At 30.2% G+C, this 20,247-nt stretch overlaps 2 protein-coding genes across 2 annotated transcripts; both read left to right on the plus strand.

Annotated features, from left to right (window-relative positions):
• Window positions 1-1,087, plus strand: LOC124915943 (leucine-rich repeat protein 1-like). Its single transcript, XM_047456683.1, has 6 exons — window positions 1-215; window positions 299-370; window positions 493-636; window positions 725-796; window positions 890-961; window positions 1,051-1,087. Exons 1-6 carry the CDS (start codon window positions 1-3, stop codon window positions 1,085-1,087), a joined length of 612 nt encoding a protein of 203 aa, XP_047312639.1.
• A 17,761-nt stretch (window positions 1,088-18,848) lies between these two features.
• LOC124915944 (leucine-rich repeat protein 1-like) lies at window positions 18,849-19,985 on the plus strand. The gene is made up of 6 exons (XM_047456684.1): window positions 18,849-19,063; window positions 19,152-19,223; window positions 19,357-19,500; window positions 19,615-19,686; window positions 19,784-19,852; window positions 19,949-19,985. Exons 1-6 carry the CDS (start codon window positions 18,849-18,851, stop codon window positions 19,983-19,985), a joined length of 609 nt encoding a protein of 202 aa, XP_047312640.1.
• The last annotated feature ends 262 nt before the right edge of the window (window positions 19,986-20,247 follow it).

The raw sequence follows: 20,247 nt of genomic DNA on the forward strand, positions 1-20,247 counted from the left end.
ATGGATCTTTGGGTCACATTTGGATTACTTTTGCTCTTTGTCACGGTCGCGGCGGTGGAAGCTGGTACCATTTCTGGCGATCTAGATGCACTTATGGCATTTCGTCAAGGTGTTTCAGATCCACAACATGCATTGGATAGTTGGGACGCAAATCTTGTCGACCCTTGTACATGGTTCCATATTACTTGCGACAACAATAAACGAGTCATTCGCATGTATAATGCATATTTTAAAATCAATCGATCTACATAGTTTTAAATCTTTAATAAGTTATATTCTTATCACTTCTTTCTTACAGAGATCTAATGAGGCAAGGTTTATCCGGTAACGTGTCTCCTCAACTAGGAAATATTGATAGTCTAGTATACTTGTAAGTGTGTCTTCTATATAAATGTTATATTCTATTATATGTGATTAGAGTAATATTTTATAATATAATTGAGAATAATTAAGTTTAATATATTAACATAATGTATTTCAATAATTCTATAGGGAGCTTTATGGCAACAATTTCAATGGTAATATCCCTCAAGAGCTTGGCAATTTGGTGAACCTAAGGAGCTTGGATTTATACAACAACCAATTTTCAGGAAGGATTCCTTCGTCCCTCGGAAAATTAAATCTTCTTTACTTTTTGTATGTTTATAACTTTCAGATTTGTTTTTTTTATATATCGGTTACTTGAAAAATTATATTAATCCCTCCACTCGTAATGTTTTTTAAGTCGTCTCAACAATAACCAACTAACGGGATCTATTCCTGGCGAGCTTGGTGACATTCCGACACTAGTAGCTGTGTAAGTATTACGCCAAGATAATTATTCGATACTTGATTTGCTTAAATTTATTGGCAGTTAAAATATTTACACTTTATTTAAAAAATTTTATAGGGATGTGTCGAGCAACAATCTCTGTGGGCCGGTTCCTATGGGTGGTTCATTGTCGAAAATACATTCATACAAGTATGCAAATTAAAACTTAAGTGACTATATATATTAAATTCATTTTATGTGACATTTAATTTCTTTATCTCTTTCTTGAAACATTGCAGCTATGACAACAATACAAGTATCAACAAGCCTTGCTAATGAAGCATATGAGGATGCAGCTTATAATAAAAGTTATGTTTCATTGTTAATGGAACATTAGTCATTTTTGTAATTTTATCAATTATGTTGAATTTCAAATAATGAGAACTCCATGAAAACTAATTTCTAGGAGGGTTGAAAGTTTCACATATGAAAGTGACCGTGGTTGGATTTGGTTATGTATTCTCAATAAACTTGTATCGAAAATAAATCGATAATACCAAATTAAAATTATTAATAATCAATACATTTGTATGGATTTGTTGATTCGAATATAAGTTCTGTTAATCGATTAATTCAAATATTTATATTTATTTTGAAAAAATTAAAAAATAAATCTAGTTATAAGATTTTATTTATTAAAGTACAGTAAAACCTCGATAAATTAATAACCTTAGAACTGGGAAAAATTATTAATAATTGATAAATTAATAATTTATTAATTAATTGATAAATTATTAACTTATAGAGATATTAATGAATTTTAATAAATTAAATAAATTCTTGAATGTAATTAAATTAAAAATGCATGAATTTAAATAAATTATAAATGCATGAATTTAAATAAATTAAATAAATTCATGAATATTATTAAACCTAATTCATTCATGAATTTAAACTAAATTTCTGAATATAAATAATAATTAAATAAACTCATTTATGTACCTAACTCCACTATGCATTAAGAAGGATTCAAGATAAAATACAATAGATAAACTACAATGAGACATCAATTTTAAAAGGAAACAAATTATATTACAATTTTATCATAAAAGTACATCTTAGAATAAATATGTATAATTTTGATGTAATATGAAATTATTAATTTATATATTATATGGGACTTATATGCATTAATAAAATATATTATCTTATAAATTTGACGAATTATTAATTTATCTTAATTTTCACGAATTGAGACTATAAAAACTTATTAATTAATCGAAGTTTTACTGTATAGAGAAGATTATGTGTTTGTTATTTATTTATGTAATTTCATATTAAAATAAAAATATGTAAAATATATAAAGTAAACTAAAGGAAATTTAAATTAACAAATATAATTTCTTTTGAGTTGAGGTTGAGAATTATGTTAATTATGTTAATTTTCTAAATATAAAAAACCTTTCCTCAAAGTTAGAGTGCGTTCTATTTTGTTTCTTGATCTTTTTTTATTTTATTATTTTTTATATTCTAATTTAATTTATAATTTTTTAAAAGTTATAATTTTTTCTTGATAATCAGTTTGTTCTTTTCATTACAATTTTTACGCGTTTACTTTGGTAAGATTAAGTATATTTGAAAATCAGTAATATTTAATTTGTTTAAGATTGTGCTGATTTAATATTTCATTCAAAAATTATAAAGGTTTTTAATCTTTGACAATTATTTTCTCAAATATTTAAATGAGTAATGTTTTAACAAGGCTTTTGTTGTAAGATTAAGATAATAACTTTTTTTTTCTAAAAAAACGCGTATGTGAATTTGAAGTTAAAGCTGATTTTGGATTTGTTGAGAAATCAATAAATTATTTATAAATATGTTTTTTTTGTTATGCTCGGTTACTATTGTAATTTGATGATATACAAATGCATTTAAAAATAATTTTTAATATATTCTTACTTTTAAATTAAACATTTTAAATAGTCGTATTTGTTATTATTATTTAATATATATATCCATAACAAATTAAATAATAATTTGTATGAACATTTTGTTAGGTTATGTAACTCATACTAAATAAAGTATACATTTTGGTTCATATTGGAAATATATATATATATATATATATATATATATATTTAATTTTAAAGAAATAATTGTGTATATTAAATCTTATAAAATTAAAAGAAAAATTAATAAAGTTATAATAAAGGGATATGATTATCTTCTCTCAATGTTCTATCATCCTCTATTCCTTTCACATGAATAGTACAAAACAGTCGTTTAGAAAAGAATAATAATTATTGTTTTGTCCCTTCCTATAATAAGGAATTATGGAAAAAAACATTGACAACAGACAACTCCAAGTGAGAATAAAGGTCAATCATTCAATTATACTACATTATAATAATTAAATTAAATAATGAAATTTACTTTCACAATTAAAATTTAAAAAAATTAGTTATAAAACTAATTGAATAAAAAAAATTAAATGATGCGGTCTTTTTGCTTTTAATTCCAACCAATCAAAATGAAGCATAATATTATATTAGAAAATTTGAGTTGGGTTTAATAATAAAAAATTTCAAAAAATTTTCATTCCTCATTCCGTCATTCTAAGTTCGGGTAGTAATCCAAATTAATTTTTTTTTCGCTATATCACTTCATCTTCCATAATGGTTTCACATCAACAATATTCATCTCTTCTAATTTCACCATTTTATTACGATTTATGATTTCCACTCTAAACTATTCATGATTTTTTTGCCAAAAAGAGTTCAATAAATCATCGAAATTTTACGAATCTCTATCAGAAACAAGTTTCATTATTCGCGAAAATGGTATGCTGATGCTTTTGAGGACTGACAATATTATGTTTTGTTCAATTGAAATGTTATGTCTTGTTTGGAGAACTATTATGGTTCTGTTTTATTAATATTCAGGAAACAAACAACGACGTCAACGATAATAATGAGAGGTAACTTATTTAATTAATCGGGTATATCATCATTCATATTACATCAGTTATAATGTATTGCTCTCCTTACAAGATATTTGTTGTACAACAACTCTAATGTGAAGCGCATTTTACACGACAATATTGTAAAACAACTTTAATGTAAAGCGTACTTTACACGATAACAGTTGTACAATTCTCTCTTGTAAAGCAAACTTTACACGATAACTGTTGTACAACAGATCTAATGTGAAGCGTGCTTTACATGATAGTTGTTGTACATCAACTATAATGTAAAGCACGTTTTACCCGATATCTATTGTACAACAACTCTAATTGGGAGTGTCACTAAAAAAATGTTATTTTCATTATCTAGAATTGAGAGTGAATATACGAGTTGTCGTCGTCAAATAAACTTTGATAAAAACTGTCAGAATTTACTGAATACTACCCCCTATGTATTTCAGAGTAATTTATACCACGTATGGGTAGGGAATTTGAGAAAGAAGAAGATTTCTATGAATTATATTTAACACACGCTAAAAAATTATATTTAGGATAAGGCGTTGATCAAAACACAAAGATAAATCAAGTTCAATACTAGATATAGTATTTTTTGTAGTGTAAAAGATCAAAGGGTTAAAGACGGAAAAGATGTTTATGTCAAATGTAGTTGTCCTTAATCAAAATTTAGTCATGAGGATAAAGCGGGGAGAAATAAAATGTTTAAAGTAATGGACTTTGTTAATGAACATAAACATCCTCTTGCAAATCCAATGAAATCTCACCTTTATAATACCCACTTCTAGCTTAGCAACAACAAGATGTGGATATTCCCACCCTAAGGTCCTAGGTTTGAGCCCGTCAGACGACAAGTTCTGCGTTTTGTTAAATGGTTAAGTGTGTTTGCGGACTACATTCTTAATCCGTTGTCCCACTTTTATTTTCCAAAAAATAAACCTCACCTTTATATATGTCATATGAATATATTTGCATTTGAAAGTTTACAAATTGAAATAGAATCAGATGTGGGAATCCCTCCAAATGCATCACATTCTCTTATGGAAAAATAGTAGGTGGTAGGGACAATTTATATTTTATTCTTGAAGATTACAAAAACTACTTGCAATCCAAAAGAACAAGAGATTGTATGATTGGTGATATAGGGTGTGTGTTAGAATATTTGCAAAAAATGCAATTAGATGATTTAATTTTGAATTAAGATATTCAACTTGATACTAACAATTTAATAACCAATATTTTTTGGTCTAATGTTAAGATGCAATCTAATTATGGATACTTTGGAAATGTTGTTTGTTTTTTAACACCCGGAAAACCATTGTCTCGGAAAAGCTCAAGGTTCGAGAAATTCCAACCTTGATTTGTGTGTGAAAAATATTTTTTTAATAAAACATTATTTTAAAAGATTTATAAAAAATATGTCTCGACAATATTTTGAAATTAATTATAACAATAATTAATTTTGATCAAATCCAAATAATATTTTAGATTTAAAATAACAAACTTATAATTTGATTAAGAAATATGTATTTTAAATTAATTAAAAATAATTAATTTAAAAGATTATTTATTTGAGAAAAGAGTCGACAATTGATTTTTAATTTAAAATCAATAAAATTATACGTTTACAAATGTATATTTGACTAGAGTCTCTTTTAGATTCGGTGTTTGATGATACTCGGGAAAGGCTTCCGCACTATATCCTCCATACAAATTAAAAAACAATCTCTATTTTATTTATGTTTTATTTAACCAATTATTTTTCGGGTCTTTGACATTCACATGTTTTTCTTGCATTTAATATTGTTGAAAAATATTTAAATTCTAGTACCTAAGATTGATGTCGACGATTGATGAGGAAAGTACATGCAAAATACCAGTTGAAAACATTAGGAGCTAAAAATAAATCTCAAACATTCCCTTATCAAAATATATTTTTATGAAGACATTCTAAAAATATTTTGTATTTTTTTAAAGATTTTTAGAAAATTATTATGGATTTCAAAATGAAAATAAAATAACTTTTAAAATTTCAACTAAATAGGTCTATTGTTTCCCTCGGTCATGGGCCAAAACCCTTGGACCTGGGTCGAGATCCTTTAGTCGAGGTGCGGAAGGCTCTCAGTCGGGTGCCGAAAGATCTTGGTTGAAGGTGGAAGACTCTTAATCGAGGTGCGGGAGGCTCTTGGTCAGGTGGGGGAGGCTCTTGGTCGGGTGCGGGAGCCATTCGTCAAGTACAAAATTCCTCAGTCAAGGCGCAAGGAACACTCAGTCCTTGGCTAACTCGGGCCTAAACCTAGGCTAAATTTCCTTGGTCGGATGTAGGGGAGGGTTCAACTTTTCCTCTATCATAGGCTAACCCTAGGCTAAACCTAGGTTATGTTTCCTTGGTTAGAAATCGAACTCAGGTTAGAGTCTCGGTTGTTCACTAAGAACATCAAAGGTTTGATATTTTTTATTAGGGCCTTGATCCGTTGATCCAATGGAATTGGGAGATTCACCTAGTCCAAAAGATCATTTATAACATCATCCTGATGCATCATTCGATCGGGATGATGTTCCATTTAACTCAAACAATTTTAATATAAAATGTGTTTTTAAGTTTTAAGATTTGGTGAAGTGTAAGGAGATTGTCAATAACTTCTTTTTTGCTTTATATGGTTGAATTAACCAAAACATAAACAATGACTATTTGGTTAACCAAATCAAGAACTGGAATTTTTATTTTTTATAAAAAAATATAGTTTTTGATCAAATGATTGGGATGACTTGAAATTGACTTAAATATGTTCCTAACATTCTCAGAAACATGTTAGGAATGTTTCTGAGATTCTGTTCTTGAGTAATAATTCCAGAACACAAACATAATTTTCAAAAAATTTAAAATCAAAATTAAATATTTCTGATTTAGGTTGATTGATTCGATTTTGTTTTGACAAAAAGATTACAAATGATCCATGATCGTTTTTCAATCAAGAAATTAGATAATTAAGCAGAAATGAAATTAATCGAATTGAAATTTAAAAAATTCAATTGAAACTTCTAAATCAAAATACAGTATGATTGAAAGTTTAATGTGAGTTGGAGAACACTCCTTAACTCTTTTAGAAACTTCTTAAATTCCTAGATTAGAGTTCTACATCTTTACACAAAATTTTCAAAATTTTATAAAAAGCTTGAACATCTTCAATGGCAGATTTTTGTTCGAGATTGATTGAGGGTTTGAGGGTGGATCACTTGCCTTGGGTTTACTTAGAGGAGGCTATTTATATCATCCCAAGGTCGGTTGATTGATCAAGTGGCTTTGATTTAGTCAAAAGACCATCAATGTTCTTTGATCTTCGACCAATTGCCCGTATATGCAATGATATTGACTCAAGGTTTAGGGGAAATGATCACCAAAGTAAGGTGATCATTTCATCTTTTGAAGAAAGTCAAATGGTGGAGAAACGACAAAGTTCCATGTTTGAAAAATCAAAGACGGAAGTTGTTTTTATCTTGTTCATCATCGCGAGGAAGAAGTCAAACCATGAGAAATAATGTCCTTTTGGATAAAAAAGCGGACATTGGGCATTACGTTATCATCCCATTGGCGATGGGTGATCTGCGTGCGTCAAGGTTGACGTCATTAGAGGTGTTCGTCTGTTGTCCTCTACTACGTTGAAGCATCTTGCATTCTTTGTAGCGGGCTATATGGATGAATATTGGGCGTTGGATGATAATCTAGTGCTCATCCGATGATTGTGAGGTCTACTACATTGATCTCTTCGGATTTCGGCTGCAGCAGATTCCTGCACTTTTTAAGTCATGAAGCTTGCTTGAAATTGATATTTTTTAATCTTTTTGTCATGGGGGAATCTATCTGTTAATCCCCTACTATGCGGAATATTTCGCTTTCGTTGTAACATGCAATGTGGCTGAATGTTGGGAGTTGGATGATAATCTAGGGCTCATCCGATGGCTGCGAGGTATAATGCATTATCTCTTTGCATTTCAGGTACAATAGATTCCAGCCCTTTTCCAGCCTTGGAGCTTGCTTGAAATTGATATTTTTCAATCACTTCTTGCTCCATTTTTAACCCACAAAATATACAAAATATTTTTAATAAATATGACATTTATTTTGCCAATTTATTTGTGTGTATAATTTTAGGTTTATTAAATAATTTATTTGAAATAAAATGGATATAATATTTATCCTAAATTATTTATTTTAATTCATTTTGATTTATTCGAGATAAAATGAATAAAATATTTATCTCAAATTATTTTATTTATTTTTTCTTGGTTATTATCTTAATTAATTGAGATTTAATTATTACAATAATTAATCCAATTAATTATTTAATCATGTTTTGGCCTTAATTTTAACTATTCAAACTAACTTTTTAAAATTTATAAATTGGGTAACTAAAATCTTAGTGATTACGGTTTTGACACATATTATAAGAAAAATAGTGAAGGTTCATCAAATTGCGTTGTTTGTAGGTTTTTCACAAGCAATCTATTATTTTTGGTGTCGCTTTATTATATGATGAAACTACATTGAGTTTTGAATGGTTGTTTGAGACATTTACGATAGTTATGTTGGCCAAAGAACCGACAACTATTCTTACCGATCAAGATGCAGCTATGGAAAAGGCCTCAACATAAAAATGGCTTGAAACTAATCATCGGCTATGTATTTGGAACATTTATCAAATTGCAGTCATACATTTAACAGGAGTCTTTAATGAATTTAGAGAGTTTTCTAAATATTTGTCTTCATGTATATATGATTTTGATGACGAAGAAGATTATCTTGAAGCCTGTAATCAAATGTTGACAAAGTATGCATTTGGAGACAATGATTGGTTGAGACGTATGTTTTGTGTTAGGAAGAAGTGGGCTTTAACATATGGACGATATATATTTTCTTCAAATATGACTACAACCCAAAGAAGTGAGAGCATGAATAGTGTTTTAAAGATGTATGTCTCCTATAAACACATGTTCTTAGAATTTTTCAAACAATTCAAAAGACTCAATGATGATCGTAGATATGAGGAGTTAAAAGCGGATTTTAAATCGACTACTAGTGTGTCATTTTTGTCCTACCCAATTTAGCTATTAAAGGATGCAAGTAATATTTACACTCCTAAGGCATTCAAGTGTTTTGAACGACAATGGTTCATGTCTCACGACTGTGGTGTAAAATATTTTAAAAATGTTGATGCACACAAAATATAAAATTACTCCCCATAAAAAGAAATACCGTCATATACTTACAATGATAAGAGTTGTGATAAAATTGAGTGTATCAGTTAGAAATTTGATTTTGGTGGAATTTATATTCTCATGTTCTGAAGATATTCACATTAAGAAACATCTTGAAGAATCCTACTTAATTGAGATTAAGAAGGTTGACTTGAATAGCAACAAAATGGATATTTTACAGCTACAGATTCAATGGTGAACATTAGTATTTTTTCCAAAAGAACTTCAAAATAGGTGATACAAAGAATTGTGTTCCTTGTCTATGCATTTAAATACGAAGCCTAAAGAAAGGTATGACACTTATAGGGATGTTAAAGACATTATATTGAGCCAATGTAAGAACATGTATGATAAGTTAAAACAAGAAATTCTAAGTGAAACACTAGTTAAATTTGTTTTCTGTGATGGCACCTCTATGGTAGTCAAAGAAATTAAATCGAAGAAGAAATTAGACTATGGTAAGAGACTAAAAAGTACCTTAGAGAAGAATTCTAGGAATATAAAAGTAACAAGAAATACAAGCCAACCAACAATAATTACGGTATTTCACTATTTCATCCAAGCTACAATAATTCTGATAATCATTTAAAGTCATTATTTACTAATAACTGTTTAATTGTGTTACTGTTTTAGCTTTCAATTTCAATGTCAAGAACTATAACAGTATCAACTCCAAAACATTGGAATAAAAGTTTGAGCATCGATTCTGACACTCCATTCATAGTATTTTGTCATCTCAAATTTTCAGATAGGCTAAACTACGTGCGGAGGTAAGAGGCCTTCACCTGACAAGGCTGCTTTAAATGACTCTATCAATATCCAAAGAGTAATATAAACATTGACTAGTAGCCAAGTCTCAATTAGGCAAAGAGTTGTAGTAGTTTTTATATTTCATGTATATTAATATGTTAACACGTTTTGTTTTTTCTTCTTTATATTATTTTTATTTAAAATGTTCTTCATAAGTGAATTTAAAAGAAAAAGTGTTAGGGTGTGTTTGTTAACTCTGGAATTGGCATTGGAATTGAAATTGGAGGGTCCAATTCTAATTCTTATGTTTGTTAGACACTTTAATATTAAGAATTGGAATTAGAATTCCAATGAAATTCACTATAGTGTAATTTGAGAGTTCTCAATTCCAATCTTTTTAGGTCGGAATTGTAATTCCAAATTAACACGTTTTTCCACGTTTTTGACATGTTTAACACGTTTTTTATACATTAAACACGTTTAACACATTTTTCACACATTACCATGTTTTTGGAACGTTTAACGCGTTTTTGGCACGTTTAACGCGTTTTTGGCACGTTTAACACGTTTTTGACACATTTAACACATTTTTCATGTACTAGACACGTTTAACATGTTTTTGACACGTTTAACACGATTTTCAAAATTTTAACACATTTAACACGTTTTGACACGTTTAATATGTTTTTGACACGTTTAACACGATTTTCACGTTTTTAACACATTTAACACGATTTGACACGTTTAACACGTTTTCACATTTTGACGCATTTTGCATGTTTTGACACGTTTAACAAGTTTTTCACATATTGAGCACATTTAACACATTTTTAACACGTTTAACACGTTTTCATGTTTCTGACACATTTAACACGTTTTTAACACATTAAATGCGTTTATCATGTTTTTGGTACGTTTAACACGTTTTTAATACATTTACAACATTTTTGACACGTTGAACACGTTTTTCACGTTGAACAAGTTTTTTTCATATTTGGCACGTTTAACACATTTTTGATACGTTTTCATGTTTTTAACACGTTTAAAACGTTATTAACACATTAAACACGTTTAACATATTTTTGATACGTTTCACATGTTTTTTTATGTTTCTGACACGTTTGACACATTTTTAACACATTTAACACGTTTTGACACGTTTAACACGTTTTTCATGTTTTGGCACGTTTAACAAGATTTTCACTTATTTGGCATGTGTAACACATTTTTGATACGTTTAACACAATTTTTATGTTTTTGACACGTTGTTAACACATTAAACATGTTTATCATATTTTTGGCACGTTAAACACATTTTGACACGTTTATGCATCACATTTTCCAAGATAAAATAATGTCGGATGTCGATGTGCTTTGTCCTTGAGTGCAACACATGATTATATGTAATTGCAATGGCGCTTGTGTTGTCACAGAATATCGGGGACTCCTCAACTGTAATATCAAAATCCCTTTGCTATTGTTGAATCTAGAGAAGTTGAGCACAACAGCTGTCAGTTGCAAGGTACTTTGCTTCTGCTGTTAAAGTTGTAACAGACGTTTGCTTCTTGTTGTACTAGGATACAAACCGGCCACCTAAGAACTGGCAAGTCCCGCTGGTACTTTTTCTATCTACTTTACATCCTACATAATCTGTATCAGATTATTTTGTTAAATTGAAACTAGAATCATTAAGATACCATAGTCCCACATTTTGTGTGCCCGTAAGATATTTCAATATTCTCTTTAGCAACAATATAATCCTAATAAATATAATAATAAGGATGGATCAAAATCTAACATGAAATGTTTTAATTATGACAAACCATGTCACTTCAAGGCGGATTGCAGAAAGCCAAAGAGGGACGAAAAGAAGTCGTCTGAAAGAAGAAACAAAAAGGAGCAGAAGACTATGCTTGATGAATAAAGCAAAAGCAAGTGGACTGACAACTCAGATGAAAGCTCCTCAAGTGAAGATGAAGAGGAAAGTATCAAATGCTTCATGGCAGACGACAATGAGATATTTGACTTTACATTTGTGAGTTCACAAGAGATGATCTGATTACTGCACTCAATGACATTTAATGAAATAAGAAAACTGTCAGATTCCTTTAATGAAATGAATTTGAAAAACAAATCTGACAGTACAAGCATTTCATCTCAAGATCTCAAAACATAAAATTTCTGAAATAAATGAGCTCTAATCTGAGAATGAGAAGCTCAAAAAACAATCAAAACTCTTTCTATTAAAAACGAAAAATTAAACTATGTGATTAGTTCTTGAATTAAATTTTGAAAACCTGTCCAAAAGCTAATTATTCAGCAAAGACCTGTCGGATGCAAATTCGGTCTATGATTTGATAACAGCTGTCCAGATGAATCTAAAAAAGTTGAACCCAGTTCAAGACGAGCTTAAACCAATAAGCTTTGTTAAGGGTAACTTAACTAACAATGAAACTTATCACAAATGTGGTGACTTATCGTTAAAAGATGAAATTAAATATGATAAGAGAACTAATAGCTGGCTCAAGCCAAAGAAATAGGCAGCCATCTAGTCTGGCAAACAAACTTTGACAGAAAGTCAAAAGGTTTTAATCAAAAACCATCTTTTAGAGTTAAGGAATCATTAGAATGCATGGCAAATACATTACACACACAAAGGGAAATTCTTAAAAATAATCAAAGTATGGATTTCCAATGGACTAATAAGCCACTGACCCAAAGAAAAATGGGTACCAGATCTGTTATTGTCTATAGATGCAGGTAAAACAACACGTTCAGATTGAAGACGTGTCAATAAATCAGTAAGTGACAGATATTTCCATGAAGCCACTCCCCGAGACTAAGTTTTCTTAGTCTAGAAATATTTAGATCGTCTAGATTTGAATTAATATTTTAGGGGGAATTTGTTGATAAGCTGATAAGTTAGACGTGTTGAGACAAATATTCTCAATCGTGCTGAAAAAACAGTCGTCTGATGATATTGTACATCACTTAACTCGTCTTAAGCCGAGTGGAGCAGCTGTCTTTGATGATCTTAACAAAGACGTTGATGTTGTTAAAAGGGGGGAAAACAACGGTAGGGAGAAAGAAAAGGCAAGGGAAGCCTAGTAGAGGAGGAAGGGGAGGTTGGGGAAGCCTTCTCCTATAAAGAGAAGTCTAGAATATAATATTGTATAATTAAGGATATAATTAGATTTATCTTTTCATATATATAAATCTAATTTTCCTTTAAACTGGCCTGGTCAAAAATATGCTTGAATTAAATCATTCTAAAAAATAGGCTTGAATAATTCTAACTTAGTTTTATGTATTTCTGAAATTCCTATTCTTTTGACTTAGTTTTAACATCATCAAAAATGAAAAAATTGTTAGATAAAGGGAAAATTGTTAGATTAAGTTAATAAGGGCGAACTAAGATTAGAAAGAAATCAATTAATTAAGAGAAATATTTTAATTGAACTTAGAATAATTAATTAAGACGCAATTTTGATGATGTGATTAAATAAAACTTAGTCCTATAAATGTTTAATGCACAAGTAAAACTAAAAAGTGCAGGCAAATGTCTGGAAAGACGTCTCAACAGCTGAGTTGTGAAGAAACGCGGGCAGACGTCTCAACAACTGAGTTGTGAAGAAGCGCGGACAGAAGTCTAGGCAGACGTCTCAACAGCTGAGCTATAAAGAAGCGCGGGAAGACGTCTCAACAACAGAGCTGACAAAGCGAGCAACAGCCTTTCTTCAGCAGAGCTGAAGAAACGTTGGCAGCAACCTTACTTCAGTAGCAGAACTGAAGAAGCGAGCAACAATCTTGCTTTAGCAGTAGAGTTGAAGAAGCAAGCAATAGCCTTACTTCAACAATAGATTTAAAGAAGCGAGGCACAACCTTGCTTCAGCAGCAGACCTGAAGGAGCGAGTAGACGCCTTGCTTCAGCAGCAGTCTAAAAAAGCGTGATCAGATACCTTGCTTTAACAGCAGTCTGAAGAAATGCGATCAGACGCCTTGCTTTAGCAGTAGTCTGAAGAAGCGCGAACAGATGCCTTGCTTCAATATTAGTCTAAAGAAGTACTGGCAACAGCCTTACTTCAGTAGTCGTTTGAAGAAGAGCTCTACTTATCTGTATAGCTCATCAGCATAGTGGACAACATCATTCGCTATAAGCAAACTTTCCAGTCAACTTATTACAACTACCACCAAGTTGTAAGTTGAGAGTATATTAATTGTTGTAAGTTGAACAGAAAGTTGCCTATTCAACAGAGTGAGTGCTAGGAGTTCAGAACGGGCAGTTGTTAAGTCCTGAATTTCTGGCTGGGTTTGTATAGACTCTATATAAACCAAAGTCTTCTAGTGGAATTCTTCTGGAAATAAAAGAAGGGTGACATAGGGGTTTTATCTCCGAACATCCATAAAACTCTCGCATTATTTACTTTTCATATTTTAACGTATTGCATTCATAATTTCAAATCTAGCAAGCACTTCTGCACTTGAAACCGTTCAAGAGTTTGTAACAATTTGTGAAGAATAGAAAATGTTTTAAGTTCCTAACAAGATTAAAACCGAATTGAAAGTCTAGATTAACACAACAACATTCAACCCCCCCTTTTGTTGTTGTAACCGATCCTAACACTAATACTATATAACAAACGCTACTAGAAGGTAGAGAATATGATAATAAGAGAGATAAAAAGTCTCTCTCTCTCTATATATATATATATTTAATAATGCTTAAATTCAACAAATACCACATTAATCCTTGTCATCACATACATTTTATCTCTCCTCTCTCCTACTCTACTTCTTAATTAAATTTTGTTTTTCATTACCACATATATATATATTTCCTTATCATATATTATCTAAAAATTATTTATAATAATATTAATTCAAGATATAAACAATTTTTTTATAAATGCACCTACCTTCATAATTTTTATATTTATATATATATACATGTTTTTTTTTAAATGCATCTACCTTAAAATTTTTATATTTATTTGTCACTTTATATATATATTATATTATTTTTCATTATTAATTTTATACAAATAAATTTTATCTTTCATCATACATTTTTTCTCTCCTCATATATATATATATATATATATATATATATATATATATATATATATATATATATATATAACATTTTCTTTATAAGTATAAATAATTTTATGTTAATATAAAAATTAACTAATTGGTAATAAATATTAAATACAAAATATATACATACACAAAATAATAAAATTATTTTAACAATCATAATTGGTCTAACGGTTTAAATGTTCACATTTCATTCTTAAGACCAGGGTTTGAATCCTAAAATATGCAAATGTAGTATTGACTATAATATATGGTGGCACAACTTTTAAACAAATGATAGGCATCTGAAAGTGTGAGGTCAGAATTAGTGGTTGGTTTAACGAGTATTTAAAAGTGTGAGGTCACGAGATGGATGTCGGGTGGTGGGTTGTTAGAAAAATTAAGTAGATTAATTTTAAACGGCCAAAAAACTTAATCAAACTTAATCTTCTTGTGCAGGTACAGATCAAGCCGCATCATACCGACTGAAGTACATAACTAAATGATCTGGTCATAGTTTATGAAACCGGCTGAACTCCTCAACCGGATCGACTAGTAAAAGTTGATTCATCCAGCTGACACACTCTTATTGAAGATCATAAAAGTTCAACGGAAAAATATGAAAAGTGGCGAATCTGAGAAAATGACGTAATATGACGATATAAAGATTTCTCGAAAATACAAAAGAAGATAAGATCCGGATCAGAAGCATGCAACGAAAACAATGATGAAACTGGTTATCTAACTCAACAAGCAACATCTGATTCAGGCGACTAACTTGGTGCATGTATGCCACGTGTCAAAAATGCAAGCCGGCCTAAGTGCATGACTGCCAAGTGTCCAAAATGACAAAGCGTACACGCAACCTCTGAACAGGATTGGCGTGACTTCAAATGACCAATCAAGAGGAGAGAGAAAATTATGACCGTTGTCATATTTTCTCTATAAATAGAAGCCAATGGTGCCGAAGATATATACGCGTGAGATCTCTACGAAAAATCATATACAAGAGAGAAGTAACAACAAAAGATCTTACGTACCACCTCGAACAGCGATTGAAACTCTTGAAAGTGTTTGTGTATTGTGTGTGTATTTTACCAATTGAGTAAAAGTATTGTATTACATCATTGTGAGTGGTGTAACTAACGAGCTGTTACTCGTTCGGATTGTGTGTTGTGATTGTGTAATATTCCGTAGTGAATATCCTTCTCACTGTTTGAGAAGAAGGGGTGACGTAGGAGATTATACTCCGAACATCCATCAAATCTTGTCTCGTGTTCTTTATTTTCATATTCCGGCTTACTCATTCAAACATAACCGAAACATCTAAACCGAGATAACTAATATATTCTTAAATCAAACCGGTTCTCTACTTAAACCGATATCTCCTAAATAACCTCCAAACCGAACTGTGTGTGTTGCTTCAAGTTGAAACAAACCATTTCCACACTTGAACCCGGTTCAAGAGGTTTGTGACAGCTTGTGTAGTGTTAAAAAGAAGTTTTAGTCTCTAACCGTACTATTACCAATATTGTGTGTGTTGTTGTGTAAACGTTCACCCTTAAGAAGCCGGACCCCGGTCCTCCAAGGGCGATCCCGATCCTAACATGGGTGGTTTGTCGATTATGAGGTTGAAATTAATGGTTGGTTTGACGAGAATTTGAAAGTGTGAGGTCACGAGATGGAGGTCGGGTAGTGGGTGGTTTGTCGAGTGTGAAGTCAGAATTAGTGATGAGTTTTACGAGCATTTGAAAGTGTGAGGTCACGAGATAGAGGTCAAGTGGTGGGTGGTTTGTCGAGTGTGAGGTAAAAATTAGTGGTTAGGTTGGCGAGCATTTGAAAGTGTGAGGTCACGAGATAAAATTTGGGTGGTGGGTGGTTTTTTGTCGAGTGTGAGGTTGGAATTAATGATTAGTTTGACGAGCATTTTAAAGTGTGAGGTCAAGAGATGGAGGTCGGGCGGTGGATGATTTGTCGAGTGTGGTCGGAATTAGTGGTTGGTTTAACAAGTATTCGAAAGTATGAGGTCACGAGATGGAGGTCGAGTGGTGGTAGTTTGTCGAGTATAAGGTTGGAATTAGTGGTTGGTGTGACGGAGATTTGAAAGTGCACCTACCTTCATAATTTTAGATTTATTTGTTATCTTACATATTATATTATTTTTCATCATTAATTTTATATAAATATATTTTATAATTTATCATACATTTTTTCTCTCATCATATATATATATATATTATGTTAATATAAAAATTAACTAATTGGTAATAAATATTAAATACACAAAATAATAAAATTATTTTAACAATCATAAGTGATCTAGCGGTTTAAGTGTTCACATTTCATGCTTAAGATAATGGTTCAAATTCCAAAGCATGCAAATTTATATTTTCAAAAATATATTCTTGACTTTAATATATGGTGATGCAAACTTTTAAACAAATGATAGGAATATGATAATGTGAGGTCGGAATTAGTTGTTAGTTTGACGAGCATTTGAAAGTGTGAGTTCACAAGATGAATGTCGAGTGGTGGGTGGTTTATCGAGTGTGAGGTCAGAATTAATGGTTGGTATGATGAGCATTTAAAAGTGTGAGGTCACGAGATGGAGGTCGAGTGGTGAGTGATTTGTTGAGTGTGAAGTCAGATTTAGTGGTTGGTTTGGCGAACATTTGAAAGTGTGAGTTCACAAGATGGAGGTCGGGTGAGTTGATCTTGGAATTAATGGTTGGTTTGACAAGCATTTGAAATTATGAGGTCACGAGATGAAAATGTCGGATTGTGGTTTAAAATTAGATAAGAGGTTGACTAAGATTGGTGAGTGGTTTGTCGAGGGATAGAGGCATATAAAAAAAAGTGAATCACAAGATTAGGATCAGTGGGTGGTTTGCCGAGGGATAAAGAAGCATATGAAAAGTGTGATTCACAAGATGAGTGTTCATTGGAGAGTTAATGGTTGAGTTTAATGTGATATAAGAGGTGTGTCATCAATTCAGGTCGACTAAGATTGGTGGGTGGTTTGCCGAGGTGTTGAATTGTATTTAAATTATGAACTCACTTGGTTTTGATAATTTAGTTTAAATAATTAAAAAGGGAGAAATTGTTGAATTGTATTTAAATTATGAACTCACATGGTTTTAATAATTTTGTTTAAATAATCAAAAAAGGAGAAATTGTTGAATTGTGTTTAAATAATGAACCCACCTAGATTAATAATCACCTAGTTTAATAATTTAGTTGAAATAATAAAAAAAAGGAGAAATACAGAAAAATACAACGATTACATTTGGCTAGCTTTATTATTTTATATATGAAGTTTTAGGATGAATTTTCAATATTTACTATTGTTTAATCACCCTTTCTTATTAATATATATTAAAGTTTATCTCAATATTTCTTAAAGTTGAATTAATCAAATCTTTTAGTAAAAGTGTTATATGTATATTACATAATAAAGAGATCATAAGGATAGAGATGAGGCTAACTTTTTTTTAATAAAGAATAAATTCATTTTTAAATAAATTAAAATTATTATCTACTTTTTTTTTATCATTTTTGTAATCAAAATAAATATATTAAATTTTGTGAATCTCTACTAATGGTTGGAAAAATTATAAAAAAAAATAAAGATCATATCTTACAATAGTTTTATATATGAGGAAAAATAAATGTAATTTAGACCAGTCTGATTGTATATGTACATTTTTCTTTACATATTTTGACTTTTTTTTCTAAACCAAAATTGTAGTATAGTTAAAATTTTATAAAAAGTTAATTTTTATATTCACTTTTTCATTAAATCTTTTTTTTATCTAATTCAATAACACTTTTAAATTAATGTAAAAATTATTTTGACTTTTATTTTGAAGATTTTAAAAAGATAATGTAATGTATATAATAGAATAGTAGTTTACAAAATATATAAATCTTCTCTACCTAAAAAGGAAAAGTTGAAAAGAATCAAACATATTAGTCAAAGGGAAAATGAAGCTATATATACATATTCTTTTTTCACTTCTACATACACAAATACTATCTATGGATTTTTACGTCACAATTGGATTTCTTATGCTCTTTTTTGGTATGGTGGCGGTGGAAGCTGGTACTATTTCTAGTGATCTAAATGCACTCTTGGCATTTCGTCAGGGTGTTTTGGATCCACAACATGCATTGGATAGTTGGGATTCAACTCTCATCGACCCTTGCACCTGGTTCCACGTTACTTGCGACAACAACAAACGAGTCATTCGCCTGTATAATGCATATTTTAAAATAAGTTCACATATTTTTACAAGCCTTGAATTAGTATATTCTTTAACACTTTTTTTTTTAATCTTACAGTGATCTAATGAGATATGGCTTATCGGGTAATTTGTCTCCTCAACTAGGAACTCTTGATCGTCTAATGTATTTGTAAGTGAATCTCTTTTATTTTTCATTACAAAGTTTATATATTATATGAGATTATAGTAATATTTTAAAATATATTTGAGAATAATTAAATTTAATGTGATATAATATAATATATTTCAATATTGTTCTATAGGGAGCTTTTTGGCAACAATTTCGATGGCCCGATCCCTCAAGAGCTTGGAAATTTGGTAAACCTCAAGAGCTTGGATCTATACAACAACCGATTTTCAGGGAGGATTCCTCCCTCTCTTGGAAAATTGCGTTCTCTTATCTTCTTGTATGTATTTGGTTGATAATTTGAAGTTTTTGTAATTAAAATTATTATGTATAAATTATATGTTTTGGTAACTTGAATAATTATATTGATCTCTATACTCATTGTTTTTATAAGTCGTCTCAACAATAACCAACTGAGGGGATCTATTCCTGGTGAGCTTGGAAACATTCCGACCCTAAAAGTTGTGTAAGTATTAAAAGAAAAAATATATTTATTTCTATACTTCATTTGCTTAAATTTATTTATGGTTAAAGAACTTACACTTTATTTAATTTTTTGATAGGGATGTGTCAAGTAACCACCTCTGTGGGCCTGTTCCAAGGGGTGGTTCATTGTCGAAAGTGACATACAAGTATGCAAATTAAAGCTTAACTATATATATATATATATATATTAAATTCATTTTGTATATATTAAATTTCTTTATATCTTTTTTAAAACATTGCAGCTATGGCAACAATCCAAGTATCAACAAGCCTTGCTAGTGAAGTATATGAGGATGCATCTTATAATAAAAGTTATGTTTCAGTGTTAATGGAACATTAGTTATTATTTCTGTAAGTTTATCAATTATATTTCAAATAATAAGAACTCGATGACAACTAGTTTTTATGAGGTTGAAGGTTTTCGCATATGAAGGTGTTTTCGGTTTGATTCATTATTTTCAATAAAAACGTTTATTTCTAAAATAATTTGATTATACTCAAGGAGGGATTCATGATTTAAAGTTGTAGTAGGCTAGAATTC

Source organism: Impatiens glandulifera, chromosome 9 (assembly GCF_907164915.1).
Source record: "Impatiens glandulifera chromosome 9, dImpGla2.1, whole genome shotgun sequence".
Taxonomy (NCBI): domain Eukaryota; kingdom Viridiplantae; phylum Streptophyta; class Magnoliopsida; order Ericales; family Balsaminaceae; genus Impatiens; species Impatiens glandulifera.

Coding starts and splice junctions, on each gene's coding strand:
- LOC124915943 (XM_047456683.1), top strand. CDS start 1: ATGGATCTTTGGGTCACATTTGGATTACTTTTGCTCTTTGTCACGGTC. Junction 371..492: donor ATTGATAGTCTAGTATACTT/GTAAGTGTGTCT, acceptor ATAATTCTATAG/GGAGCTTTATGGCAACAATT. Junction 962..1,050: donor TCGAAAATACATTCATACAA/GTATGCAAATTA, acceptor GAAACATTGCAG/CTATGACAACAATACAAGTA.
- LOC124915944 (XM_047456684.1), top strand. CDS start 18,849: ATGGATTTTTACGTCACAATTGGATTTCTTATGCTCTTTTTTGGTATG. Junction 19,224..19,356: donor CTTGATCGTCTAATGTATTT/GTAAGTGAATCT, acceptor ATTGTTCTATAG/GGAGCTTTTTGGCAACAATT. Junction 19,853..19,948: donor TTGTCGAAAGTGACATACAA/GTATGCAAATTA, acceptor AAAACATTGCAG/CTATGGCAACAATCCAAGTA.